Genomic DNA, 14703 nt, shown 5'->3' with positions numbered 1-14703 from the left:
CATGGTAAACATCCTCCTACATGATGTAGGAGGATGTTTCTTGTTCTTGAAGTGAGAGGTTAATCAGGAGGATTGAATGGGAACTCTACATGTCACAGTTTCTTAAAGAGCTGAGCACCTCTAAACTAAAATTCTAAAATCTCTCCTGCCTTCGACTCTGTGCTCAGTGACGTCAGAGCACTGGATTCTTGTGTGCACGCAGAACTGATTTAGTCATCGTTCACGATTATTGAGAGACCCAAATCACATTTCTCCATGACAGCCAAGCCACAACCTCCGGTGTTGAAAAATAAAGCAGATCCTGAAGTGTAAAATCCTGCAGTTCCTGAGTGTCCACTGGAGGCTGGCTGCAGAAGCACAGGAAGTCACATACACACCCATTCTAAACAGCCTGTTTTTACAGCAGAGATTAACATGTTTACAGCCTGGTTCGAAAAAACAAATAGGTCTGATTAGCTCATGTCTCGATCGACACACACTGTACGGGGGGGTGAATGTTTTGATGACTCATCAGTTTTGATTTGATGAAGGATAAGAGTTTTTCACAATAAGGCGTGTAGCTGACCTGATTGACAGGTGGGCACGGTGTAACAGTTTGTCAGGAGGCTTAAAACCCGCCTCAGCTCCAGCTCTCAGCCTGTCGTTAGGTTGACTGAAAGTTAGACTGAGACAGCATTTCCAGCATGGAGTCTGCCCTTGATGGGACTCCAGCGCCTCCTGCAGGAACAGACGGGTGACGTCGCTCAGGCCTCTTCCTTGTTTATTTACAGTCTATGGTATACAGCAGATGGTGCTGTTTGTGTCATGACATCCATACATGTCTGGTCACGCCCGTCTGATGTCCTGCCCCACCAATATCTAACCACGCCCCCATCCCGCATGCTGCCTCACGAGGTTATTGATCTAAACAGTATGCCACACACAGGATTTCACTTTTTCTCTGTTACAGTGGTCCTCTTTGCACTTCCACAACCAGAAGAGGAGACCTTGAGGCTTCAACAGAGGAAAGATTTATACGTTTATTGATTTTCTTGGGCTTTTCTTGAGCAGTTTGTACCAGTTGTCTACTTATTTAAGGTGTCCATTCAAAGGAACACACCTGCAGTATTACAACCTTTGACCTCCAGAGTTTAGATTCAAGGAGTAATGCTGAAGAGGCGTGGCACATCCTGTACTCAGCCTGTCATCAACACTGTACTTAGACTAGAGACCAAATGTAGGACTCTAATAACACCTTACCAGTAGCCTCTGTACACTCAGTGAATCAGCTGATTATGGGTGTTGGGGGGGGGGGGGGGGGGGGCAGAACCTGGCTCACTCAGCAGACACAGAGTACAGGATCAGATGGGATCTCCTAATTTACTGTATTGACTGACAATGTTTGGTTACAGGTCTCTGTGCCCTCAAAATATATTTAAAAAATATATATTTCCCATGAGGTCTGCAGATGGACATGTGGGAGCTGCGGTACCAGAGGACAAGACATGCTCCAGGGCAGGAAGTGAATGGGACTCGGCCGGTTCCTCTACAGCCAGCATGTGAACATGTGACACATCTCAAAACTGCTTACACAAACACTGATGTGACATAGCATGAAATCCTGCTGTACTGTGTGTGCCCTGATCTGCTGTGAGGGCAGCAACTGCTAGCTAACTAACAGAAGATCATCAAGATTCAAGATCCAAGATGTTTATCGTCACTCTGGTTATAAAAGTACCATCGTAGGAGATTCTTGTGCTAGGAGGCTCCTTTGACAAAGGGTAGGTATTACATATAAACACAAAGGCTGTCAGCTTTTAGTTAATCATGATTAATTAAGGTCTGATGTTAATGCATTCATTTTTTAACCACGTAATCTTGTGCTATTTTGCCTCTCAGGCTCACCGTAGATAGTCGTCCTCAGTGTCTGTAAAAGAATGTAAAAGAAGAACACTGCTGCATCTTTGAATGTCTCATTTCACTTTAACAAACTCTCAGACAGCTCAGCTGATGAGTCCAAAGTAATATCCACCTCATGACATCTCATATTGACCTTTGTTTCCGTTCCTCTGATCAGTTTGGGATCCCTAACCACTTCCTGTTTCTGTGCTTAACTTTATGTCCTAACCTTCAGTCTACATGAAGGGCCTTACTTTAATTCAAAATAAAAAAAAACAAGTCAAGTACTCCGAGATAAAGACAGGACAAGTTGTTGTTGTTTTAAAATTATTTAAAAGTCTTACAGCCTGGTGGAAGAAGCTGCTCCTCGGCCTGCTGCTGTGAGCTTTTGGAGTCGTGTACCTCCGACATGAGGGCAGCGGTGAAACGTTAAGTTTTGTGGGTGTGATGAAGTCGCCTGTTAGGAGAACAAAGACTCAAAAGGTCATTGGTGGTTTGCACAATAAAACATTTAACAGACTCCCTTTAAAATGTTTCCCTCTGCCCTGGACTAAAGCTGTATTACAGTCACTCACGCTGTGCACTGATTCACATTCAAACCTCACTCTGCTATTCCAACAAGCTGAAGTGCCCGCTCTATCCAGCAGGGGGTGCAAACACACAAAACATCATGGTGACAGACTGACCAGCATGTAACATGACCTCACATATATGGTGTGGATGTCTTTGACCTGATCCTGAGATATTAGATGATGTAAACTGTACCTTATGTTCTCTTTTATTCACAATGTGATCGATAGAGTCACTCTGTCAGACACCCCGAGCTCCTTTTAACCACCTTAAGTGATAAAGTAAGGTCTGAAAGTTTGTCTAATTAACATGAAGAATCCTAGCAACGGTTGCTATGAGGAGGGTGCTCTCTGATTAGTGGGTCAGCAGACCAAAAAATCAAAAATCAAACTCATTGAAATTTGAATTCACTTCCACATAAATAGAGAAAAAACACACTGGCTGAGTCTGAAACCACAAATTACAAACTCAACATAAACATACTGCATACTAACCCAAACTTAAATGGAGTTAGCGTCACATTAAAACAACTAAAAGGCTACAAACTCCTCAACAGAAACTTTGTTTGAAACAAAGATATTCTTAGACACCTTTGATTTAACATGAGTTACATATATGAGCTTTCCAAGGTTATTAATCATCCATGATCCGAGCTTTAAACATGACCCTCTTTCAATCTGAAGACAGGGAAACTTTCCATCCTTTTTTTGATGAGCAAACATCATGAAGGAATCACAGAACAGAGTTTTATAACTGAGACAAACTTGCTCTCAGGAGCCTTGCACAGCAAAAATGAAAGAGTTGAAATTTCAGGGTTAAACATTTCAGAGTTGATTTCAACTCCCAATGTGTGTTTTTAACTCATTCTGATTGAAATGGTGTTTAGTTAGGGGTTGTTTTAAAGTGTTGATCCATTAGTATTGGTCAACTGTCGTCCAACTCTGCAGAGAGTTAATTAATCCAACCTCCGTCCAGGTTTCCCGCTCAGTTCACTTTGTCGGTTGGAGACACAGAGAAGAGTTATGAAAATGTTCCTCCTCTGCAGTTCTACACAGTAAGTAAAATACATGCTATAATGTAAAAAAGTAATGTGATTCTCTGAACAACTGTAATATACTATATCTGTGGAGATTATCTACTTTAAAAGGACTTGTGTGTTGCCATGAACTAAATGGCAAACACAGTGATAAGCTAATGTTAGCAAGCTGCCTCATGCAGTAAGCTAACCCTTAAAATCATTTCAACGTTATAAATGAAAATAAATAAGGCAGTTTTAAAGCTGGTAGCAATTACAATATGCTTTTTTATGTTTACATTTTGAGATTGAAGCTAATGTTTCTCTGTTTTTTTTGGGTTTTTTTAACCCCACTGTCCCAGCATGAAGGGCACATGTTTCTCATGTATATAGTTGCCCTGTGAGCATCACCAGCATTACCCTTTTTATTTCCTCCTTTTGTGTTAATTAACTTGGTCAAACTTTTATTTCAGAAAATATGCTGGTTCCAGTAAAATACAAACAACTACAGAAGTATGTGAAGTTGGAGGAGGTTGACTACATGCAATTTCATGAAAAAGGTGAGTAAATTAATGCATTTTTTCATTCATTATTTTAACTTTGATTTTACCTGAGATGGAATTGTTTTTTTGAGGGAACTTTATTAACATTATCCTTGTGTATAATTTATATTTCCCCAGTCATGCTGCAGTCTGGAGGAGCATCTCCGCAGCCAGCAGAGTCTGTATCCATACCTCCTCCCTGTTGGACTTCAGAAGAGCAAGATTGACAGCTTCTACATCACCATGGATAATCATCTCATCCCATGTTGGGCAAACTGCTTCCTCTGGGCATTTGATGAACTTTTTTAAAGCACATTTTGTGTTTAACATGTCTTATGATGCAGCATTGGTGAATTTTTACACATTCTTGAAAAAAATGTGGTAGTTGTATATTGTACCTTCATTTACAATGTATTGATTTACAGAGAAAATAAAATGTCACTGTTTGAAAATTACTTTTTTTTTTCTTTTTTTTTAAAATCATTCTTTAAATAATTTTAACACTTTGTAGTGTAAATACCTGACACTTAATGGAGTGAAACTAACACTAGCCAGGTAGTAAAAAAAAAGTGTCATAGCAGAGTTACTTGTCTAATCCCTAAGTGTTATTTATTTACATTCTGTTTAGCGAGTTGAAAAGGGAACTCTCTCTCAGTGTTAAATGTTTAACTATTTCAAAAGTGTTAATTTGACTCTAGAAAGTGTGGAGCTATATAAACCCTGAAAAAGGGTTGAAATCCACCCTGTCGGACAGGTCTTGGAGTTGCCGCATGCTGAGGTAATCATTAAAGATAATAAAAAGAAAGGTTATAACACCCAGTGTCGCTTCAATCCCAGTCAACCTTTCCATGAAGTCGGGGCCCAGAGGAGTGACAGAGGTGACACAGCAGGGAGCCGACATGGAGCCGCAGCAGTTCAGCAGACCGACATGGAGCAGGCAGATAGAGTTCACGCTGGCCGGCATCGGCTGTGCAGTGGGTCTGGGCAACGTTTGGAGGTTCCCATATCTCTGCTACAGGAGCGGAGGAGGTGAGAGAGAACAAACCTGACATTTCAGACTGTGTTGTGAAACTAGACCATCGTCTGTACATACACACTGGTCCCGCGGCGGGGGTCCAAAGGTGGACAAACAGTGCTGAGGGTGAGAACTCTGTTCTGCTGTCAGACTGATTGTGTGAAAAATGTACAAATTGTTCAGAAGAGCTCAGTGTGTGCTACAAACAAGAATGGCCTTGTACTGTTGTACTGCATGTTTACCACCATAACTTCACTATCTATTTCAAATGACACTTCCTATAAGGCCGAGAATTTAATTGCATATGACGCTAAAAGAAGGTTAAAGATGAGAGGTTATCATGACACTACCGGACCTCCTTTGACAAATGTAAGTGAAAGTTTGCCATGTCCTCCTGCCAGGTGCCTTCCTGGTGCCCTACCTGTTGATGCTGGTGGTGTTGGGGATCCCTCTGCTCTACATGGAGCTGACTGTGGGTCAGTACACCAGGAGAGGACCGGTCCATGCCCTGGCTATTGTCTGCCCCCTCTTAAAAGGTATTCTGAGGCAGGAGATGTGTCCCCCCTTTCTAAAAAGTGCCCACACTGCTTATACACTTTATTTACTTGATCTGTCCTCAGGTGTGGGTTTAGCATCAGTGGCCATCTCCTTCATAATGTGCACCTACTACAACGTCGTCATCACCTGGGCCCTCTATTACCTCTTCAGCTCCTTCCAGGTGCCGCTGCCTTGGCAGAACTGCAACAACACCTGGAACACTCCAAACTGTACCAACCACGCCACCAACAGCAGCTACTCCTCTACTGCCAGCCAGGAGTTCTTCAGGTACTTTTTGCTCTGCATAGGAGAAACAAAACAAAGTTTCTTAGACACGTAAACCAGACAAGGTAATGATTTCTCTGTAGCTGTCCTTTCACAGGCGGCTGGACTGTTTACAATTGGACATTTTTAATCAGATTGGTAATAGCCATTCATTATCGATATCGCTTTTCCTGTTCAGGGTCGCTGGGGGGCTGGAGCCGATCTTAGCTGTCAGTGGGCGAGAGGCAGGGTTACACCCTGAACTGTTCACCAGCCAATCACAGCGCTGATATAGAGACAGACAAGCAGCCACACTCACATTCACACATACGGACAAGTCACCAGTTAACCTAACGAGCATGTCTATGGACTGTGGGAGGAAGCCGGAGTACCCGGAGAGAACCCACGCATGAAATACTGAAATAATGAAATGGCCGACATTGAAATGCAAAGGAAGCTTCCAGCAGCCTGTTGTAACACAGCCAAAATAGTTGATCTGAACAAAAGTCTGAACTCTGACAAGTCAAACAGCCAATCATAGTTCAGGATTTTGGGGTGTACAATCAGATTTCTAGTGTTGCCCTGGCCTCCCCTGGCTCCGCCCCTGCAGGCGTCACTTATTATTTATTTTTATTTTTTTATCTGTAAAGGGAACCCACGCATGAATACATGCAAACTCCACACAGGGAGGCTCCTGTCAGATGGGGCCTTCTCGCTGGCAGCAGCGCTGACCAGCCCAGGGGGGTTAAACAGTAATAATCTTGATACACAACATTTACAAGTGTAATTGACAACATCTTATCAATGTCATGTCATGGGTATCAGTCAGAGAAAAGGTATTAATTCAAGCTTGGCTCCACCTCCAGGAAGTGAGGGAGGTCAAATGTTAAGTCGGTGTAAGAAGTTATCATCATTGGACAGATGAGCTTAAGATGTTCCCGCTTAAGAAATTATTTATTGATTATTAAAGTTCAGACACGTGTTGGCCCTGTTGGTTAAAAAGGAGGATCATTCTGGATCTTCTTCTGCTGAGTCAGTGGGGGGATTAATCACGTTTTCTAACTAGTTACTGTTTAACTTTTAAACTGCAGGAAGTGGTGGGAATGGAAGTTGAGGTTACGTCAGTTAAAGCCACAGTGATTCAGACTTTGGTGGTGAGCTTCAAGACAAATATTGACAAAATAATTTATTTGAAAACATATAAAAGTCATGCAAGCACTTGGCTCATAAAATAGGACGAGATGATTGTGTAAGATACCATTTTTAGGTACAAAATATATAAACATTAACATGAATATATCATCGTTCACCATTATGGATCAAAAAACATGAAGAGGCGCAGAATGGTGCCCTGTAGGACACCAGATGTTTCTGCTTTCCGGTCTATTTTAAATCCTATTGTCATGACAACGGAAACATTGTTAGAGGATCTTTTCGGTTTACAGCAAAGTTTATTATTCCCATAAATGTAGAATGTAACTGTCTTTGTGCATCACTGATCCACTCTGTCTCCTTCTGGGGGAAGATATAAGATGCTGGAGCAAACGAGTGGAGTCGAGGAAACAGGAGAGATGCGTTGGGAGCTTTTCCTCATTCTTATTCTTGCTTGGATCCTCATCTATCTTTGCATCTTTAAGGGGGTGAAATCAACAGGCAAGGTGAGTGAACAGAAAAGAAACATACGGTCACACATGTCAACGGCTCGTAAAAAGGACAAGGCCTAATGTTAGGATTTGAAGTTTTACGGTATTCAGAGGGAGAAGAGAGAGATGGACGGTCAGTGTATGATAACCTTTGTGTGTTTCTGTTTGCAGGTCGTGTACTTCACAGCTCTGTTCCCGTATCTTATCCTGGTTGCACTGCTGATCAATAATGCGCAGCTTCCTGGAGCTATAGATGGAATAATATTCTTCATCGTGCCTGAATGGGAGAAGCTGCTCTCCGTGGAGGTTAGATTATCGAACAACAATCTGTAAACTTGTATCTGCTGGGTTTTTGATGGTTGATGCTGTCTGTGTTCTATGGTTTTTGGAAGAGGGTCCCTCTGTGTTGCAGGTTTGGGTGAATGCAGCCGCTCAGATCTTTAACTCCATCGGGATTGGATTCGGCTCCCTAATGGCCATGTCCAGCTACAACTCCTTCAACAACAATGTTCTGAAGTATTCAGCATTAAATCAGCTGTGTTATTATTGATGTCTGGGTGGAAAGAGAGTGATATAAGACTTAAAAAAACATCATCTTTCTCCCCAGGGATACTCTGACCATTGCCATCATCAACTCCCTCACCAGCATCCTGGCAGGATTTGTCATTTTCTCTGCGTTCGGATACATGTCTCATCTGCAGGGCATCGCTATCAAAGATCTGGCTGTGGATGGTGAGAAAATAACACAATAAAACGTTTTAATTGGTTCAACCTCAGACTATTTTAATTGAACTACGGTCGAATCCTACAGTATCATTTATATCCAAAAAAGAGAAAAACAAGGTAAATTTTAGTTAGGGTTAAGGATCGAGGGATGAAGGGAGGGGGGGAAGGGTCAAGGATGAAGTGATAAGATTATGGGTCGAGGGATTAAGGGATTAAGGGAGGGGGGGGAAGGGTCAAGGTTGAAGTGATAAGATTATGGGTTGAGGGATGAAGGGATTTAGGGATTACAGGAAACAGGTACAGGTACAGGTACCGGTTGAGGGATGGAAGAAGGTATGTGTTGAGGAGTAAAGGGATGAAGGGATGAGGGTCAATGGTGAAGTTTTTGAAGGGATAAAGGTTAGGGTCGAGGGATGAAAGGAGGGGGGTAAGGGTCAAGGGATGGGGGATGAAGGAATAAGGGAACGGGTATCGGTTGAGGGTTGAGGAGTAAATGGATGAACGGATGAAGATTAGAGAACAAAAAATCCGGAATCGGCCCAGTCTGAGACTGAGACAAGACTGAGTAAAAATTATTTAGATTCCAAGACGAGACTGAGATCTTCAAAAAGTGGTCTCGAACAGAGCATAGGGTGTCTTTATATGCAGATGATCTCCTATTATATGTTTCAGACCCAAATACCTCTCTTCCAGCAGCTCTCTCCCTGCTTGAGCAATTTGGATCTATATCTGGATACAAGATCAATATGCACAAGAGTGAACTGTTTCAAATTAACAGAGAGGCGTTTGACTTAGACTACAGCGGCATTCCATTTCAAATTGAAGAGAGACAATTTACCTATTTGGGAGTGGTTGCTACCCGACAATTTAAGAACCTTTTGAAAGAAAATTTTATTACCCTGTTAAACCAGGTCAGAACATCACTATAAAAGTGGTCCCCTCTCGCCTTATCGCTCGCTGGGCGAATAAACTCCATAAAAATGAATATACTCCCAAAATTTAGATATTTGTTTCAGTGTGTCCCAGTACTTGTTCCAAAATCGTTTTTTGTTTCACTGGATTCCATTATCTCCTCATATATATGGCAGGGCAAGAGGCCTCAAATTAGCAAAGCCCTGCTTCAGAGACCCAAAGGGGACGGAGGTTTGGGGCTCCCTGATTTCCGTCACTACTACTGGGCTACCAATATTCGTTGTATTGCTTTTTGGACTCGCTTTTATCTCCAGCCCGACGGTCCAAACTGGACATCTCTGGAGCTAAATTCATGCTGAGACATCTCCCTCCCTGCACTCCTTGGTGCGCCGCTTGACTGCCCCTTACCAAAAATCACTGGATAATCCAGTGGTACGTCATACCCTTCGGGTGTGGACCCAATTTAGGAGATCCTTTCGATACAAACTCTTTTCCCTTTTGAGTCCGATTGCCTCCAACCACCTTTTCACCCCCTCACGCTCTGACTCAACTTTTCGGACTTGGCATGAAAGGGGCATCAGATCGTTTGCGGACTTGTTTGAAGACGGCTGTTTTGTTTCCTTTAATCAATTGACTGAGAAGTACAATCTACCCAAAACGCACTTCTTTCGGTATTTACAGCTCACACGTGCCTTGTTTCCCTTCAGTACCCATAGCTAACCCAATAGATACCTTTCTTTCCTTTGATCCACTGCCTAGAGGTGTGCTGTGTATAAGTTACACAATATCATTTCGATGCTGATATGTTCACCACTGGACAAGATTAAGGCGGCCTGGGAACAGGACTTGGGACACATCTCTGATGACCAATGGGACTCCATTCTTTTATAATACATAAATCCTCAATCTGTGCTAGACATTGTCTACTTCAATTTAAGGTGGTCCACAGGGCTCACATGTCCAAGGTAAAGCTGTCCAGCATCTACCCCGATATAACTCCCACCTGTGACAAATGCAATTACAGTGATGCTACCCTGATACATATGTATTGGCTATGTCCTAAATTTCAGAAATTCTGGCATGACATCTTCCATACTTTACCTACAATATTAAATAAAAATCTAAGCCTTTGCCCTACCCTTGCCCTGTTTGGTGTTGCTAGTGGAGATAACCCCCACCTGACTTCTACAGAACACCGCATGGTCGCTTTTGCCTTGCTCTTGGCCAGACGTGCAATCCTGCTGAAATGGAAGGGTGCTGCCCTGCCCACGCTTTACCAGTGGCATCAGGATGTAATGTCCTGTCTCAAACTCGAGATGTTATGTTTTTCTGTCAGAAGCTTGAAGAGGAAATTCTATGAGACATGGGAACCTTTCTTAACCAACACTCAAACTAAATCATCATGAGATGAACTTTGATCCGGCCCTTGGCATAAAAAGTAAGATCTGACTCTGTGTGGTGCGCTGCAAACTAACTCTTAGATATTACGCCTTAATTTTTTCAGGACAGCTGGGGATGGGAGGGTGGAATAGGCTATTGCACTTTATCAGGTATTACTGTCACTGCCACAGAGACTTGTTTGTCTTACTTGTTCTGCACATTACTATCTACCATTTGTGGCAATGTGGAATATTACTGCCCAACCCTGGTGTTTTCTATGTTTTATTCTTCTTCTTTTTTTTGTATTTTGTGTTTATATGATGAAAACTCAATAAAGATATTTGAATCTCGAGACCAAGACCGGTTTCAAGTACTACAACACCATTACTAACTAAAGAGTGCCCTCACATCTCCATTGAGTGACACAGAAACCCTCAATGACTTTTTAAATCTTGATTTGGGAGATGAAGTGGAGATTAAAACCTAAAATAGAAACCTTTGTAACAAAATCTTTCTGCTCATATCTGTAACTCTCAATATATTAACATCTCCTCGTCTCAGTTTCCCTGTTTTTTTTTTTATGTGTAACGATTTATTGAATCATCCCCATGCTGGACTGACATCCTGTTTGTGTTCAGGTCCAGGATTGGTTTTTATTGTTTACCCACAAGCCTTTGCCAACATGCCGGTGTCTCAGCTGTGGGCGGTGATGTTCTTCTTCATGCTGCTGTGCCTGGGACTGGACAGCGAGGTAGATCACGGGGAAGCACTTCAGTTCACATTGATAAATGATTGCACCAGACCAGTATGACTTCTTTGTTTCTGTGACTTCCTATCAGTTTGCGATGGTGGAAGTGATGGTGACCAGTCTCATGGACGAGTTTTATCAAAGCCTGATTCACATTTTCAAGCGTAAGGAGCTCTTTGTTTTGGCTGTTTGCAGTGCAGCTTGTCTTCTGGGAATTCCTCTCGTCATGCAGGTACACACTTTAACTTCCTGGGTTTCAACTTCACCAGGTGTTCACCAAACTGCTCCCTAACGGTGTGTCTCTGTCCAGGTGGGGATCTATGTTTTCCAGCTGATGGACCATTACACCGCCATTGTGTCCATCATGTTTCTGGCATTCTTTGAGATTCTCGCCATCTGCTGGTTTTATGGTGAGAAACATGTTGAGTATATAGCACCTTTAAAGAGGACATATTATCCCCCTTCTGGGCGGACCTGCTCAAAAGTTTTTCTCTAGACTGGGTGTGGAGTCCATGAGTGGAGATACCAGGGGAGGGGAGGGGAGGGTATTTTTTGACCAAGGTGAGCACATTTGAAACGGAGCATTTTTCTCGGTGTTGCAAGACTTATGCAGACCTAAAACAAAGGACTGGATGGGTTTATTTCACATTTTGTGGGTTGGTAGACATACCCAAATATATGTTCAAAAACACAAAGGATTCTTCATGATATGTCCCCTTTAAAGGTCACATATTCTCCTCTTCTTCTTCTCTTCACAAACACTCAGAGAATCTCCTCAGAGAGATCCTAACTTAGCTTGAAAGTGTCCTAATTACTCTGAAACACAAACTGTAAATTTGAATGTTTGAAGCCTGAGTGACTTCACCCGTCTGTTCCTGCAGGGGGCTCTGGAGGCTCATCCATGGCAGTCTCCATGCTGGAAATGCTGTCTCACCCTAACTTTCAGTCAACCTAACGACAGGCTGAATGATCCTTACTCTCTCCTGAGCTGCGACTCCTTGATTGAACATTTTGAGTTCGGAATCTCTGAGAGGATTCTCACGGTGTTTGTGAATATTTACTCTGATGTTTGACACTCGATGTTTCTCTTTCCGCTTGTGTTAACGTGCAGTGTTTGTATAGTTAGGTGCAGCTATGGATGTCACTTCTCACTGTAATCACCTTTGCTAAATGCTATTTACATGCATATGAAGAGATTTATGTCTGTTTACTGATGTTTGCACTTCTCTGTGTGCAGGAGTGAATCGACTCTCCAGTAACCTGAAAGAGATGACAGGACAAGGAGCCAACATCTTCTTCATGGGCTGCTGGCTGATCGTTGCTCCTGTGCTCATCACTGTGAGGAAACACATTTCTGTTATTATTTACACCTTTAAGACTTCTCTGAATGTAACACTTTCCTCCGTCCTGCAGGTGCTCCTCATTTTCTCAGTCATTCAGTTCAAACCGGCCCGCTATGAGGACATCGTGTTCCCTCCCTGGGCTCAGGGGGTCGGCTGGTTCATCGCCATGGCTTCCATCATTTGGATTCCTTTGGGTGCCATCCACACACTGTGGGTGCTGCCTGGATCATTAATGCAGGTGATTGTTCATCAACCATTTGCTTTTTTTCAAGGTTTATTTTGTGCTTTTTGTGACTTTATTATTGAAAGACAGGACAGTAGAGAGAGTCAGTGAAAGAGAGAGAGGGACGGTAGGGCGAGTACGAGTAGGACAGACTTAGCCAGCTAAGCTAGTGTAGCCAACTGCATGGCTAAAGTTAAAAAGCCATACAGCCGGCTGGATCATCTTCACTGGCATGGAGGTGATTCGGCTTCGAAAAGAGGGATGCTGCCTAAAAGACTTGAATCTGCAGCAGACTGACGCAGTTTTCACACATTCACTACTGAAAATATCTAGATAATTTCAGGAGGAATGCTAATGAGATTCTCCTGATCTGGTTGTTCACACATGCTCCTTACAGCAAAGACTATACAGGAGGTACACACACAGGACTATGGGGGGACGTGAATGAGAAAACAACAGAAACAACAAACGCTGTAGACAAATATGGTGCAAAGGATATGTTGCCAATTCAAGCGGCCTCGTTTGAAATGCTGTCATGATAGTTTTTAAACACAGTGGGATGCAAAATATCGTCAATCATTGTTATTGGCAAAATCGACAAAAATATAAAAAAAATGTTTTGGGCCTATGTCGAACTCCATAGAGTCGTGTTTCTGTTACTCCATCTTTTCAGAGCAGTGTGCATAGTTTAGCTTACTTTTTTGTGTTATGGGAGGAAACTCCTGTAGCGTTGACATGTTTGTGTCTCCCTGCAGAAACTGAAGCTGTCCATCACACCCTACGCGCTGAATGAAAAGCAAAAGATGCCGTACTATGAGCGGGGAGGAATCATTGCAAACCCCGGTTTATCCATCATCAGCTCCAACATCAGTGTTCCTGAGAAGCCTCCTGCTGAGACAAACTTCTGATACCTCATAACGTTCTCCGAGAGTCATCTCCAGTTGATCACTAATGATTGCTGATCATCAGCTTCAAATCTTTAACTTCTGCTTCGGACGTGAGACAGAAGAATACAACGTTAATTATTCACATGATCGTGAAAATGCACTACTGCATATCTGCCATGCAGATATTAAAATCGGCTGTTTTTGTGAGCCTGTAAATTAAACTTCTGCGTACAGAACTGATCTTCTTTTATTAAGCCATGAGATGTTTCGGGGAGCCGATGTTTCAAATCTTTTATTGTTGTGAACATGATTCGTGTCTGACTAAAACTGTGACTCACTGTGTGATCGTGGGAGGCTTTTACTTTGAAAAGTGCGCCATCTTCAGGTTATGTCTGTTAATGCATCTGTTTCAGAACTTTTAGCCCTGTGTTGAATAAACGCTGATATCTTAGAACTTCCTCCACAAACCTGATCCGGTATGTGCCGCCTCGTGGTAGCTGACTCACTCATTAGGTCAAATATCACCGCTGATAAAAAGTGATAAATGGGAGCTGATAATAAAGGGAGTACCTGCGGACTCAATGATATGTCATGTAAGGTGTAATAAAATATTCTGTCCCAAAGTCCACAGCTTGTGTCTGATTACATGAGGGCTCAGAAACGGAGAGTAGAAATATCTTGGCGTGCAGCTTCTGTGAAGGATAAAATCATGTTTTCGGTTTGATCCTGTAGAAAAATAATTGTTGAAGCTGTATTCTTGTCAGTAATAAATCACGATGACGTCATTTATCGACAAGCTGCAGCTTCAACTCTAAAGCCTCTGCAAGCCGTCGATCACTTCACCCTCAGATTCATAACTGCTGAGAGATTCAGCACTCCTCACTGTGACCTTTATGAGAAGGTTGGTTGGCCTTTCGCTTGGTGTCATGGTTTGGGAACCTCTTAAAGGCACATATTCTCCTCCTCTTCAACCAATTTAAATAAGTCTCAGAGCTCCTCAAAACATGTGTGCGAAGTGTG

At 42.6% G+C, this 14703-nt stretch overlaps 1 protein-coding gene across 1 annotated transcript; it reads left to right on the top strand.

The window, feature by feature from the left end:
- Positions 1 to 4842: 4842 nt before the first annotated feature.
- si:ch211-283g2.1 (sodium- and chloride-dependent GABA transporter ine) lies at positions 4843 to 14311 on the top strand. Its single transcript, XM_020649979.3, has 13 exons — positions 4843 to 5034; positions 5422 to 5556; positions 5641 to 5845; positions 7347 to 7479; positions 7636 to 7770; positions 7877 to 7980; positions 8072 to 8196; positions 11121 to 11233; positions 11322 to 11462; positions 11541 to 11640; positions 12468 to 12568; positions 12644 to 12811; positions 13552 to 14311. Exons 1-13 carry the CDS (start codon positions 4854 to 4856, stop codon positions 13702 to 13704), a joined length of 1794 nt encoding a protein of 597 aa, XP_020505635.1. The 5' UTR covers positions 4843 to 4853; the 3' UTR covers positions 13705 to 14311.
- The last annotated feature ends 392 nt before the right edge of the window (positions 14312 to 14703 follow it).

Source organism: Labrus bergylta, chromosome 14 (genome assembly GCF_963930695.1).
Source record: "Labrus bergylta chromosome 14, fLabBer1.1, whole genome shotgun sequence".
Taxonomy (NCBI): domain Eukaryota; kingdom Metazoa; phylum Chordata; class Actinopteri; order Labriformes; family Labridae; genus Labrus; species Labrus bergylta.
Note: the sequence above shows the minus strand (reverse complement) of the source record. Positions and strands in the feature narration are given on the sequence as shown.

Coding starts and splice junctions, on each gene's coding strand:
- si:ch211-283g2.1 (XM_020649979.3), top strand. CDS start 4,854: ATGAAGTCGGGGCCCAGAGGAGTGACAGAGGTGACACAGCAGGGAGCC. Junction 7,981..8,071: donor TTCAACAACAATGTTCTGAA/GTATTCAGCATT, acceptor CTTTCTCCCCAG/GGATACTCTGACCATTGCCA. Junction 12,569..12,643: donor TTGCTCCTGTGCTCATCACT/GTGAGGAAACAC, acceptor TCCGTCCTGCAG/GTGCTCCTCATTTTCTCAGT.